Source organism: Chlorocebus sabaeus, chromosome 4 (assembly GCF_047675955.1).
Source record: "Chlorocebus sabaeus isolate Y175 chromosome 4, mChlSab1.0.hap1, whole genome shotgun sequence".
Classification (NCBI taxonomy): Eukaryota; Metazoa; Chordata; class Mammalia; order Primates; family Cercopithecidae; genus Chlorocebus; species Chlorocebus sabaeus.
The window spans coordinates 60,057,321-60,072,804 of record NC_132907.1 but is presented as its reverse complement, the minus strand read 5'-3'; the positions used below and the strand labels follow the sequence as shown (position 1 = coordinate 60,072,804).

The 15,484-nt window shown below is 39.4% G+C and overlaps 1 protein-coding gene across 3 annotated transcripts in view; it reads left to right on the top strand.

The window, feature by feature from the left end:
• Positions 1–15,484, top strand: part of TTC23L (tetratricopeptide repeat domain 23 like) — a 65,423-nt gene that overhangs the window by 28,039 nt on the left and 21,900 nt on the right. For all 3 annotated transcript variants that reach the window (XM_073014811.1, XM_073014810.1, XM_073014809.1), the window contains exons 5-8: positions 2,268–2,424; positions 3,796–3,921; positions 6,248–6,425; positions 8,285–8,393. In XM_073014811.1, coding sequence (XP_072870912.1) covers positions 2,268–2,424; positions 3,796–3,921; positions 6,248–6,425; positions 8,285–8,393 — 570 coding nt within the window. The remainder of the gene's footprint in view (positions 1–2,267; positions 2,425–3,795; positions 3,922–6,247; positions 6,426–8,284; positions 8,394–15,484) is intronic.

Below are 15,484 nucleotides of genomic sequence, written 5' to 3'. Positions count from 1 at the left end.
AGTCCATTTTTCTCTTCAGTTGAGACCAATAGAACAGGTATTTCTGAGTATTCTGCAGAGACTTCTTGGCTCTGGGTCACTTTTATTTATTTTTATTTTTGCAATTTTTAATGAAAGGTGTATATAAGGATACTTTCCCCTTGCATCTTCTCAAATATTTCTTCCTCCTATCTACTATTTTTCTTTCCTACTAGGTGAGATTTGACTTTCTGCTCAAGGATCTTTTTCTGTTCTTTTCCAGTTTTAGCCTAGTGATAGCTGCCTTGCTGGGGTCAATGCCCACATGGATAGTTGTACCATTAGCCTTTTCCCACTGCACCCTGTCAGTATAAGCCTTTTTTTTTTTTTTTTTTCCTGAAACAGTCTTGCTCTGTTGCCAGGCTGGAGTGCAGTGGTGTGATTTCGGCTTACTGCAGCCTCCACCTCCCGGATTCAAGTGATTCCCCTGCCTCAGCCTCTCTAGTAGCTGGGACTACAGGTGCACACCACGATGCCCAGCCATTTTTTGTATTTTTAGTAGAGACGGAGTTTCCCCATGTTGGCCAGGATAGTCTACATCTCCTGACCTTGTGATTCGCCCACCTTGGCCTCCCAAAGTGCTGGGATTACAGGCGTGAGCCACCACACCCAGCCAGATGCCATATTTCTTCTGGTATACCTGGATTACTTCGCCAGTTTGCTGACCTTTATAGTGTCCTTGCACAATCTGAACTTCAGCATCCTTTTTGGGGGCCATGGATCAAGCATTGTACTTTTGTCTCAGCTGTTTGGAAAGAGGGGAAGACATAATCTTCTTGTGAATTTGGGAAGGTGCATTTGAAATGCTTTTTATGGTTCTTGCTTTGGTCAAAGTCACAAAAGAATTGAACTTCATTTTGACACTGCTGCTTTGACAATGGTTGCAAAAGGGAAAAGGGACCTGGGTCACCTTTAGAACTCTCCCAGGGAAGACCGTGTTCCCTTTCATTGCTATAACTAATTCAGGAGGTGCACTTAGAACACATGAGGGTGCAGGTATCAAAGACAAACTTTTAAATTTATCCTTATTGCTGTTGACTTGCACCCATTCTGTGAAACTAGGCTTCAGGAGCCAAAGGCAGCTTGCTGAGTAGGACTGGGGCTGGTGGTGTGAAGTGAGGATTAGGGGCACAGTGTCGTACTTGGCAGGGGTGAGTATGTTTACCAGCCCCTAGGAACCTGCAGAGAGAGGGCTGAAAGTGAACCCTACCTGTTGTTTTCAGTCTTCCCAAGTCTACCTCTGTTGACTGGACAAAGAGCAGCTCATGTAAGTGCCCAGGAACATCAGCAAAACACAAGGGGAAAAAATGAGATTTGGGGCTGCCCTTTCACCCTTCATGCAATGCATATTTGAGAGGAACCTGGTGCTAAATCATTAGATGACCTGCTTCTGGGTTAGAGTTTTATATGTAGCAGAGCAGCTCCCTCCCTGCAGTCTATGGAAAGTCAGCCCTGGACACAAGTTTTGTATTTTTAAATATTAAAAAAAAAAAAGAAAAGATAAAACCAGGGGAAAAACCCCACCAGTTCTGTCTAGCTAGGGTCTGGCCTTGCCTTTGTTTTCTTAGTTTGGGGCCTCACTACATTTAGCAATTGCAATCTTTTTATATGTGTTATGTGACCAGTTAGTATCACCAGATTCATCTTTGACTGAAAAAAAAAAAAAAATCCCCAGATGGAAGTAACTGCATTCATAAGCCCTTGTATTTACAGAATGGCTTTTCCAGAATGCTCAATGCACAGCATTCTATGGCATAACCTACTTTGTTCCTGGACTATCTCCATGTGTTTGATAAGGGGCAGCTTCTATAATTATTATTGTTGTTCAACAATTGGAGGATGGAGAAGCTTTGTGGGTTGAAAAGGTCACATGGCATTAGTGGCAGGTAGAACCAGAAATAGGATACTCACCTTCCATTCCTGTCTCTTTCTTGAGTTCCAAACTGAGGTCTGAAAGCTAATGTTGAGAGGGCTGAATAAGAACCACTTGTGGTGCAGATTAAAATTAGAGATCCCTGGACCCCACTTCTCTAGAGATTCCCCACTCAGTAGGTCTTGGGTGGGGGCCAGGAATCTGTATTCTTTACAAGAATTTCCAAGAATTCTGATTCACAGCCAGATTTAGGAACCAATGCTATAAACCATATGACAACTGCACTGCCCACCTTATCACCTCCCAGGAATGTTTTGGACTGAAGCATGCCTTTTTAATGTCTGTCTTCTTGCTACCCACCCTCTAACTCCCCCAGGCCTCCCAGTTCAGGCCAAGAAACATGCTGTGTCAGCCAAGAATACACTGTTGACCTGGAAGGCAAATACGACCTCAGATAAGGAGAAAGAGGAAATCCTGGAAGCTCTGGTCATGCTGTACTACACTCTGGGGGTGGCCTGGCTCCTGCAGAACCGATATCCTTCCCTTCCCAGCTGCGTTTAGTGTTCGGGGCCACAGGCCACACATGCCAGATGGGTCATCTCATACAGGAGGGTGGGAAATGGAACCAAGGCCTTGTAGATCTGTTCCAACTTCGAGGCCCTCCACAAGCCTCTCCTCTCCATCTAGAAGGGTGTGTATTCTCTTCCTGTGTCTATTCATATAAGCTCTGAGTTGAGCCATGGAAGAGATTTCACTAGTGACATATCACCTAGCCAGTGGAAGGTTTTCTGAGTCTGTTCCGCTCTTCATTGAGCACCCAAGAAAATCAGTATTAGCAATGAGGTTGTGGGTGGTGGTAGTGGTGGTGTAGAGATGGAGAGAATGGGCGATAATTTAAAGCACAATTTGGCAAACTAGGCTGCACATTGTAATCCCCTGGGGAGCTTTAAGAATTTCTGCTGTCTGTTCCTACCCCAAAGATTTTGACTGAGAGGCTCTGAGATACATCTGTTCATTGAAATTTTTAAAAGCCCTCCAGAGATTGTAATTTGCAGCCCAAAACCACTGATTTAACTGATTCTCGATCATTTTAGTTTTTTGAAATGCTCTTGCAGATACTGCCCATGAGGCTGGAGGCCAAGCAAAATAGACAAAACAAGTAGTTCTGCAAACCCCCAGAGGGGGACTGTTATATGTGCCTTTCCTTAGAACTGGAGATTTTGACAGCCTTTTGTACCATCTCCACTGGAAAGATGTTAAGGGCATTTGATGTTCACAAATCATCATGAGCACTCCTTGAGCCCATGTGTCCCCAGTCTCCTCTCCACACGTCCTCCTCTCTACTTTTTTGGTCCTAATGTTCAACTTGCAAAATCTGATATGTGGCTTTCCTCTGTTATACCCTTAGCAGGGGGCTATTGAAAATGTGGGAAATAGAAGCATGTTTGGGAATTAAACGGATTTTTTTGCTTTTCTGCTCTTTGCCTCTGGCCCAAAACCTGCTTTGCTTGGACTTTCTAAATGACCCAGAAAGTTTCTTTCAGAGTAATTAGTCTCTTTTACCATTCACAGGAACAGGCTTGGGAAAAATGAATAACTTGTCACGCAGTAGATGCCTCTCAAGGAAATCGAGTGTAATTTACAGTTTCCGTTCACTCCTGCAAACCCTTCCTACTCTAGTCTTGGATTCCGGCAACCACCACAGGAAACCCAAGCCCCTGTTCCTTTTCTAAAGAATTCTTCCTTCTTGACAACATAATACATGGACAATAAAGAACATAGTTAAGTAACCATTTTTAATATTGCTTCATTTTTCCAAGAGCCCCTTTTGTTTCCTTATCACCTGCTGTCCCTGTGCAGTGGATGTTAGTTTGAGTGCTTGGCATTTTCCTTGACTGTTTCACTGGCAGAGAAGCCTATTTCAACCTGCAGAAGGCAGACAGAAACATGAAGGAGCTGAAAGAATTATACAAAGGAGGCGTTTGTGAATTACAAGTCTCTGAAAAAGACCTAACACTTGCTTTGGGCAGGTAAGATCTGGGCTTGGAGAAGCTGAGGATTTTATGAATATGGCCTAGAATTAAATGATATTAGGGAGAAAAATATTTAGAGCAAAAAACCCCAGAAACTCAAATGATAATAAAACAGGCTCATATTTACCAAATGCATACACTGTGCCTTTTGTGTACTGCCCCATGTAATCCTCACAACAGCTACTGAGGTAGTTGGTATGACTATTATTTTATTAAAGGGGGGCGGTCAAGGAGACTGAAGCCAAGGTTAAACAAATTGTCCAAGATAACATAGCTTGTAAATGTTGGATCTGTGATCTGAACTCACTAACTCTTATTCTTCCTTACACTTGCCTCTCACGCTCACTCTAATATATTTTTTCTGAATTGCCACCTATTTTTGTCATTACATGTGACATTTTAGATGAAGAAACACTTAATGGAGACAGTTAACTGGAAGCTGTGAAAGCCATGCACAGCATGTGCATTTTTAAGGAAAGTGCTGTTCCATATGAAAACAAAGTTCATGGAATTTGTTTAAGACAAAACAAGATTTAACTGTCTTGCTGTTGAGTTAGGGATCCTCCGAGAATCAGAATATTTAGAAACGAATGTGGGCCCATCAGATTGTTAGAAGAAAAAGAATAAAGAGTTTACTGTTCCCTAGATTTTTCAGATATCTTTACATCCTTGAAAGCAATCTGTTTCCAGAACTGTAAGCACTTGGCACAGTAGGGTATATGACTGAATGGTAAGTAAATGAAATACATGCGTCATGTCTGCCTCCTCTAAACAACCATGAATCTAGAAGTCAAATGGGAAATGGGGAGATGTTGGAATGTCCAGAACTAAATCAAACTATTGACTTAAGTCCATAGGGCAATAAATTACAGTCTGGTGAATGTCTACTCCTGTCACATAGGGCCTAAAGTTGTTCTGCCTTATGTGAAAGATAGCCTTATTCCTTTTTCAGAAAAATTCTGGTGCTCGTTTTGTTCATCTGTTCTCCAGTATTTATTGAATACCCTTTTTATGCATGTCCTGTTCTAAGTGTTAGAGTGCCTACTAAGTATAACTACATACTGGACACTGTTCTAAGTGCTTTACATAATTTATTTCACTTAGTCCTCATGACAGCCAATGAGGGTAGGTATTTCTATCATTTTCATATAGATAGCTTTTCACTCTGTCACTCAGACTGGAGTGCAGGGTGCAATCAGAACTCACTGAAACCTCGAACTCCCGGGCTCAGGCTCCTCCATAGCTGAGACCACAGGCAAGACACCACCACACCTGACTTACACATATATTTTTAATTCAACTTAGGAATACAAATATTGGAGTGAGGAGGAAGGAACATTGATTGTGTATCTACTACATGTTAGGTGATTTTACACTGAATATTATTCTTCACAACACACTTGCAGTATAAACTCAATTGTTTTATTTAGAAGGAAATGTAGGCTTGTAGAATTTGATAAAGCTAATAACTACCAGAAGCAGCTTTGAACTACCCATGCTCTCATTTTTTCTTGCTGTCTCTGGAAAAATAAACCTCAATGAGATACTGTTTTATCCTCATTTACAAAAATTATATTCCCAACTTTGTTGTGGGAAATTTTGAAAATACAGACAGTTATAAAGAACAAATAAGCCAACTGTGATCCCACCACACAGACATAACTGCTCTGAACATTTTGGACAGATATATGTGGATATCGATAACTATATCTCTATGTGGATCACATTTTAAGTGCAGTTTTATATATTTTTTCTTTTAGCACAATTTTAGTATCTCCCCATATCTGTCTAAAAAGAAAACATGACTTTTAATGTCTCTGAGGTATTTTATTTATGATATGCTATAATTTATTTAATCACTCTCTTTGGGGAATATTTACATTTTTTTTTTCTATCCTCTCTCATTTTTAACTGAGGAGGAATTGGCCAAATTAAATGGAACAAAACAAAGCAAAAACTTTCTTTGGCCTGAAAGAGAGAGAACCAGAGGTAATAAAATTTTATTTTGATTTTAGAAAGTCTATGTTTATGGGTAAATTATCCCATCTTGTGAATTCCTGGAAGCCATTTTTTCCATTTGCCTTTTTAAAAAATTAGACAACAGCACGACATAGTAATGGATTTAATGAGTAGTCAGTGAAATCTGATGGATAAAATGCAGGATAATTGGAGTTTATTTACAGCAAGGCTGGATTTTTGAGCCAGCTACCAAGATGATGGGCCTACGAAGGCCAAATTCTCTCATTCTTGGAATCAGTTCCTTTTGTGTCTGCAAAGTAAGTGGCCTCTCTGTGACTTTCTACTTTCATCCCTTTTCTTGCAGAGCCTCCTTGGCCATCCACAGATTGAACCTAGCACTGACATACTTTGAAAAGGCAATTGGCGATGTTATTGCTGCCAAGGGTGACAGGACGTCAGATCTGATCAGCCTGTATGAGGAAACTGCTCAGATCGAGCAGCTAAGGAGGAACCACAACCAGGCCATCCAGTACTTGCAGCAGGTCAGTGGGTTGGCCAGAGCCCAGGCTGGGTTGCCTTGTTTGGCCCCAGGCCTGGTTCTCAGGGCCGGGGAAGCATGGGCTTCTCAGAAGAACAAGGGCTAGAATTGATTCTGTTTTAACCCTGACTTGCCTCCAGATCCACCTAAGAGCCCTTGATCAAACCTTAAATGACCAGGCCAGAGAACACTGACTCAGGAGGGTGAATGTGCTGTGTCACTGGCTGTGCAGACAGCACTTCCCCTTCCCAGGCACCCACTCTCATCTCTGTTGGTGCTGGGAAAAAGAAGCAAAATGTGAGTCTACTCCAAGGAAAAAAGATACGGGGATAACCGAACTTACATCTTCAGCAAAAACAAAGGGCCTTTTTAAAAGAAAAAAATCATGATATTTTAGGGTAATGCTGTCATTTGTACTTTAAACTAGTCTAGCTGATTATATTTCCAAACCTAAGGTTAAACTAACAAAAGGGCGTTTCACTTGGAGGTAACTAACTTGACAAATGCCCAGGAGAAAACAAAACAAAACGTAGGAAGGAATGTTGAGTCTATCATATGGTAACAGTTTAGGGTACTTTTATGTATCATGTAGTCGAAGCTGCTAAATTCGCCTTTTCTCTCTCCAAAGGAGAATGCTGCCCATGGCTTCAAGCATCTCCCACAGCGACAAAAAGATCAAAATACTGGATATCCTGTATCATAGAAAAGGTGCAATGCATTCTAACAGTATACATGAAAACAGATTCGGAAGAAAAGGCATTGCAAATAATCTGACAATCTACGATTAGAAACATCACACAGTGGAGAGATGTCAGAGAACGCTGCTGTGAAGGCAGGGAGTCCACTGCTTACAGAAAAAGCCAGTCTGGTTTTTGTGTTCAAGACTTTCTTAAAGCAGTGGTCAGATCAGAATGAATAACACAATAAATATCAGTGTTTCCCAAAAGCACCAAAAGATAAGAGTTAAAATTTACAAAATGCTTTTTCTAAGTGCCCTAGAGGATATATTGATTCATTTAATCTGTACAGTAGCTCTATGAAGTAGGTACCATTATTATTTTATCTCATTTCAAGGATGAGAAAACTGAAGCACAAAGAGTTTTAGCTAACTCAGCTGACACTGTATAGCTAACAAATAGTAAAGCAGGGATTTGAACTCCAAATCTGACCACACAGCCTGTGCTCATAACAACTCTGCTCTGTGTCTCGGCTCCAAAGTCTTCTCTGATAATCCCTCAGCTCTTTGAAACACCTCGCAGTATCTGGCCTGTGAAATATTAAGCACAGGTGGTTCTTTTGTGGCTGGTGGGTGTGGACTCAATGTTTTTCTCTTTCTCTTTTCCAAGTGTTACTCCTTCCATTTTAGCACAAATAATATAAAATCTAACACTTTTTTAGTGCTTACTATATGCTGGGTGGTGTTCTAACCACTTTACATATATTAACCATTAATTTATTTAATATTTACAACAAGTTTTTGTAACAAGTACTATTCCAGTTATCCCTGATTTACATTTATAAGACTGTCTTGGAGACTGGAGTTCAGTCCAGTGAGACTGAGCTAAGGTTATGACTTTATGTTTGCTATGAAATCTAATAAAAATTATACTAGCTAACATTTATGAGAACTTACAATGTGATGCGTACTGTGCCCTGTGCTTTGCATATGCCATCTCACTTAATCTTTCCCAAACCCTAAACAGTGGAAATTATATATTGCTTCTACAAATGAAGGTGACATTACTTGCACAAGACTCATAGCTAGGAAGTGGCAGAGCTGGGACTCAAACTCACATCTCATCTAAATTCACAGTGAACACTGTCACTTGGATGCTTACCTTGTCATGACTTTCTTTATTCCAGGCTCATTCTATCTGTGTTTCTTTGTTCACTGAAGTCAGCCCCAAAACTGCAGAAACGAGTGCGTTACTGGCCAAAGCTTATGCCATGTCTGGAGAGGCCCAGCACAGGGGTAGGTAAAAGAGGTAGCCTTGAAGTTATTTCCCAGTCGCATGAGGGAAGCACATTGGCAAATAGTCTATATATGATTCTAATTAGCTATTTATTCCTGTAATGGAAAGATTAGGTGAGTCGCAGTCTCATACAAAATCAATTACACATTAATTTGAACCTGATAATATACCTCCACATTTGTTGGAATGTCAGAAACAAATAAATCATCTGATTTCTATATCCTTTATTTATTTTGAATCTCAGCAAGATTCATCTTCTTAACTAGTAGATATCACACACACTGTGAAGGTGGCTGTGCAGTATCGGTTGATGAGGAAATCCAGTGATAAATGGGTAAAGCATTGGTTCCCCATCTCCTCCTCCACTTTCAGTCTCCTTGACTCTTTTCCTCTGGTTTGCAAGAGAGAATGTTTGTTAGCAGCATTTTCTTGACCTATATTCAGTAGTTAGACACTGGGGGTTACAGAGAAAGCCAACTGATTAATTTATGCTTCAACAATAGTTCTTTGTCTGGCAAGGTCATCTTTTTGAAAGTGGGTGGCTTTGGGAGAGACACAAATGAACCAGTGAGGGAGGACAATGTATCATTCTCTGCTGGCTTGATCAGATTAATGGACACTGATGGATTCAGTGGCCTGTCAGGAGGAATTTAGGCTTCATGAAGAATGTAATTTGATCATTTTAAAACTGTCTGTTTTCTTTGCTTATAAAAGTAACCTTTTTGTGTATGTTATTTTCTAGTTAGAGAGATGGACAGAATTATAGAGAAAGCTTTGCATCCTACTTTTTTCAATGCTTGTATTCCCCATGTCATTTAACATTTTTTTCTTTTAATTATTTTTTAAGCATAAATATCCATTGAAGACTTCCTGATTCTTTGTTTTTCAGCTAATCATCTTTCTCCTTTTAAGATTTCCTCGTCTATGTTCACAGTATATATTCTCCATATATACTTGAGCTTTATAAAAGTAGCCTTTATGGTTATAAGAAATTTAGTCTGTGAATATGTACAAATTTTAGGTTTTTTTTAAAGTGAGAAAAAACAAACATTTATGTTTATAGAGTTGAGAGATTTCAAGGCCACCTCATCCTTTTCTTATATACTAATTTTTAACTTTAAAAATATAGATAAATTCCAGGTGGACTGACATTTTATGCATCAAAACTAAAAATGTAAATTAACGAGAAGAAAATATAGAACTAGAATACAAATACTAAAATTAAAAATTGGAGGAAAGAACTTTTCTAAGCACACAAAGACATACCATAAAAGAAGAGTTTGAAATTAGGATAGCTAAAATGGTTTTGGAAAAGCATACAGTTGGAGGAATCATAGTACCTGATTTTAAGATTTACCATAAAGCAGTAATCAAGAGAATGTGGTATATTGGTGAAGGGACAGACACAGAGATCAGAGTCATTGGAACACAGTGGAGTACAGAAATAGACCTATATAATTATGGCCAATTAATTTTTGATAAATGTGCAAAAGTAATTCAATATGGAAAGGATAGTCTTTAAAACAAATAATACTGGAACAACTGGATACCACATGCCAAAAAAAAAAGTTGGACTCTTGCTCATGCCATACACAAACATTAATAATGGATCATCATCCTAAATGTAAGAGCTAAAATTTATATTTACATAGAAAAAAATAGGCTTTAAAAAAGTACCAAGGCCTGGATAAAAAATACAGAGGCCAAGGTGAGAAGATCACTTGAAGCCAGGAATTTTGAGGCTCCATCTCTACAAAAAAAAAAGAAAAGGAAAAGAAAAGAAAAGCTGGGTGTAGTAGCACGTGCCTATGGTCCTAGCTACTCAGGAGGTTGAAATGGGAGGATTGCTTGAGTTAAGGGTTCGAGTCTGCAGTGAACTATAAGCCTGCCACTGCACTCTAGCCTGGGCAACGCAGTAAGACCCTGTCTCTAAAAATAATAAATAAGGCCAAAATTCCTGTGGAAAAAGTTTCAATCATATTAGTAATTAAAAAATAAAAGCAAAGTTACTGTTTTTGTCTACCAAACTGCCAAAATTTTTAAAAATGGTAACACCAGGATTGATGAGATTTGATAAAAACTCTGGAGAGCAATTTGGCAGGATGTCACATATCTTAAAATGGTACGTATCTTTAAAAATGCAAGATCAGAATTTTACCCATCCTATGTGAAAATTTTAAAAGTTTAAAAATATAAATTTGCAGTTGGCAAATTATGGGTAAATGTATGGTATGTTTATTCATAACTAGTAGGAGTGAGTGTCAATTGATATTAAATTTGGAGACTAATTTGATAATATCTAGTAAAATTTAAAGCAAACATGAATAAAGATGTTCACTGTGTCACTAGTTGTAACTGTAAAATATAACCCAAATATTTATCGATAAGTAAAAGGAAAATTTGGTGTATTCACTACATGGAATTTTGTAGTTGTTAAAAGGACTGGACTTGGGCCGGGCGCAGTGGCTCACGCCTGTAATCCCAGCAATTTGGGAGGCTGAGGCAGGTGTTTCACCTCAGATCAGGAGTTTGAGACCATATTGGCCAACATGGTGAAACCCCGTTTCTACTAAAAATACAAAAATTAGCCGGGCTTGGTGGCGTGCGCCTGTAATCCCAGCTACTCGGGAGGCTGAGACAGGAGACTTGCTTGAGCCCAGAAGGTGGAAGTTGCAGTAAACCGAGATTGCGCCATTCCACTCCGGCCTGGGCCAGTCTCCGTCCCAAGGAAAAAAAAAAAAGCCAGGCGCGGTGGCTCACACCTGTAATCCCAGCACTTTGGGAGGCCGAGGCGGGCGGATCACGAGGTCAGGAGATCGAGACCATCCTGGCTAACATGGTGAAACCCCATCTCTACTGAAAAATACAAAAAAAAAAAAAAAAAAAAAAAAAATTAGCAGGACGTGGTGGCGGGCGCCTGTAGTCTCAGCTACTCAGGAGGCTGAGGCAGGAGAATGGCGTGAACCCGGGAGGCGGAGCTTGCAGTGAGCTGAGATCGCACCACTGCACTCCAGCCTGGACGACAGAGAGAGACTATATCTCAAAAAAATTAAAAAAAAAAAAAAGGACCGGACTATACCTGTAGATATCAAGGTTAATTTTTAAAAAGTATTAAGGAAAAACAGCTGCATTTTTAGGACACACAAAATACTACTATTGTTTATAGTTACATTTAGGTAAACATTAAACTACAAAGTAAGATTTCATCAAAATGTAAACAGACACTAGACACTGACTTGTGAAGAGGTCTGTAAATCATCCACACATACAGTCACACAAACTGAATAAAATGATCATAAACAACTATTTGATAGTGCTGGAAGTAGATAAAGAGAACAAATTGCAAAGCATTTATTTTGAAAAAACTGCTGGAGCTTTGAGAAAAGAGAAAATCTGTGGCTGTCCTGCCTGGGGCTGCTTCCGTCCGCTGCCCCAGGTCGGTCCATGAGAATTGCAATGTTATCGCCATGGGCTGCACAGGAGAACCGGCAGCTTTGCTGGCATTGAAGGCAGACTTAATATAATGAAAGGGATAAAAACCCACAGGTTTATCAGATAAAGGGGGCAAACTCTGGAGGAAATGAAAAGAGGAAAGTTTGCATGTTGACACTATCCTCAAGTTGCTGTCCTGGTTGGTGTGAGTGGCATCAGAAATTTTAATGGGGAGACCACAGAAGAGCTAAATGAGCTCTCCCCACATCCCTGGATACCCACAAAACTATGTATACATCTGCAGGGGATACTTAGGAGCCTAATAAAGAGTAACAACCAAAGAAGACTTGAAATGTGCGAGAGCTTGGAATGCATTTTGGTCTACATACAGATCAATTGACAGGATGGGCGACTAATAGGCTGAAGGTATTTAAGCACAACCTCTGCCCAAATCAGTGGGTCAACACTAAGTTCACAGGAGTGAACCCCAGAAATCCAGATTAAAAATAATAAGCACTAAAATCTGAGCAAAAATTTCTGGTTTCTGTTCTGGCATATAAGGAGTTTGGAAGTCATCACTTCATCCAAACAACATGTAAAAAGCAAAATGAAAAATTAACTCCTCTTAGATCTGTCATAGAGAACTGAGGTCACATGGCAAACCAGTGCCCCACATATTGGAGAGACAGCAAAATAAAGAGAATCACAATGTACCAGAGTGGAAATCTATCTCCACAGGAACCGTACCATGACTTCCCTTAAAGAAATGCTAAAAGAAGTTCTTCAGAGCAAAGGAAAATGATACAGAAATCCATAGGCACATAAGGAAAGGAAGCGCACTGGAGAAGAAATGTGATCATAAAATAAAAACCTCATTTTTCCTATTCTTAATCTAACAAATAAGTTTGTTCAAAATCATAGCAACAGTGTATTCAATTATGAATTCTCATGTAAATGAATGACAACAGTGATTAGGAGCAGAAGGCAGGGATTAGGATTATTTTGTTATTATAAGGTACTGTATAGTGTTATTTGCAAGTGAACTTGGAATAGTTGTAAATGTGTATTGAAAACTCCAGGGCAACCACTAAAAAGAGTCACAAAAAAAAAAAAAGTGTAACTGATATGCTAAAAGGAGAAACTGGAATATATGAAATGCTCAATTTAACCACAAAAGGAGCTGGGTGCAGTGGCTTGTGCCTGTAACTCTAGCTACTTAGGAGGCAGAGGTGGGGGGATTACTTGAGCCCAGGAGTTCGAGGCTGCTGTGAGTTATGATCACACTATTGCACTCCAGCTTAGGAGACAGAATGCAATCTTGTCTCTAAAAAAAAATAATAACACCAAAAGCAACGGCAGCAAAAGCCATAATTGACAAATGGGATCTAATTAAACTAAAGAGCTTCTGCACAGCAAAAGAAACTACCATCAGAGTGAACAGGCAACCTACAGAATGGGAGAAAATTTTTGCAATCTACTCATCTGACAAAGGGCTAATATCCAGAACCTACAAAGAACTCAAACAAATTTACAAGAAAAAAACAAACAACCCCATCAAAAAGTGGGCAAAGGATATGAACAGACATTTCTCAAAAGAAGACATTCATACAGTCAACAGACACATGAAAAAATGCTCATCATCACTGGCCATCAGAGAAATGCAAATCAAAACCATAATGAGATACCATCTCACACCAGTTAGAATGGCAATCATTAAAAAGTCAGGAAACAACAGGTGCTGGAGAGGATGTGGAGAAATAGGAACACTTTTACACTGTTGGTGGGATTGTAAACTAGTTCAACCATTATGGAAAACAGTATGGCGATTCCTCAAGGATCTAGAACTAGAAGTACCATATGACCCAGCCATCCCATTACTGGGTATATACCCAAAGGATTATAAATCATGCTGCTATAAAGACACATGAACACATATGTTTATTGTGGCACTATTCACAATAGCAAAGACTTGGAATCAACCCAAATGTCCATCAATGACAGACTGGATTAAGAAAATGTGGCACATATACATCATGGAATACTATGTAGCCATAAAAAAGGATGAGTTTGTGTCCTTTGTAGGGACATGGATGCAGCTGGAAACCATCATTCTTAGCAAACTATCACAAGAACAAAAAACCAAACACCGCATGTTCTCACTCATAGGTGGGAACTGAACAATGAGATCACTTGGACTCGGGAAGGGGAACATCACACACCAGGGCCTATCATGGGGAGTGGGGAGGGGGAGGGATTGCATTGGGAGTTATACCTGATGTAAATGACGAGTTGATGGGTGCTGACGAGTTGATGGGTGCAGCACACCAACATGGTACAAGTATACATATGTAACAAACCTGCACGTTATGCACATGTACCCTAGAACTTAAAGTATAATAATTAATTAATTAATTAATTTAAAAAAATTTAAAAAATAATAAAAATAAATAAACTTAGAAAGCAAAACCACAAAAGACAGGAAAAGAGTAAAAGACAAAAACAAAGAAAAAGGACAACAAATAGAAAAGTAACAATATGCTAAATGTTAATCCAACTATAATAACAATTATTTTAAACATCAGTGGTCCAAATAAACCAATTTAAAGAAAGATTTTCAGAGCGATCAAAAAACAAGGCCCAACTATATGCTGTCTACAATAAATCCACTCTAAATATAAAGACACACATAGATTAAAAGGAAATGGATGGAGACAGATACACTATACTAACATTAATCAAAAGAATGCAAGAGTAGCCATATTAGTTTCAACCAGAACAAACTTAGTGCAAGGAAAGTTATCAGGGATAAAGAGGGGCATTACATATGATAAAGGGGTCAGTTCTCCAAGAAGACATACAGTCCTTAATGTGTACATGCCTAACAAGAGTTTCAAAATATTTCAGGAAAAAATGATGGAACTGTAAGAAGAAATAGATGAATTCACTATCATAGTTGTACTCTTTAACACCCCTTGTATTAGGGTTCTCTAGAGGGACAGAACTAATAGGATAGATATGTATATATAAAGGGGAGTTTAGTAAGGAGTATTAAACTCACAGGATCACAAGGTCCCACAATAGACCATCTGCAAGCTAAGGAGCAAGGAAGCCAGTCCAAGTCCCAAAGTCTGATGTTTGAGGGTAGGCATCCAGCATGGGAGAAAAATGTAGGCTGGGAGGCTAAGCCAGTCTAATCTTTTCACATTCTCCTGTTTGCTTTTATCCTAGCCACAGTGGCAGCTGATTAGATTGTACCCACCCAGATTAAGGGTGGGTCTGCCTCTCCCAGCCCACTGACTCTAATGTTAATCTCCTTTGGCAACACCCCCACAGACACAACCAGGATCAATACTTTGCATCCTTCAGTCCAATCAAGACACTCAGTATTAACCATCATACCCTTGTATCAGAAATGGACAAACACACAGGCAGAAAATCAGTAAGGACATCATCAAATTCAACGGCACCATCAATCAACTTAATACAATTAGCATCTCTTGACTACTCTATCCAAACGATAGCAGAGTGCACATTCTTCCCAAGCTCACATGGAACATTCACCATGATAGACCACATTCTGGGCCATGAAACACACCCTGACAAATTTAGAAGAATAGAAAATGTACAATGTCTGCTCTCAGACCACAGTGGAATTAAA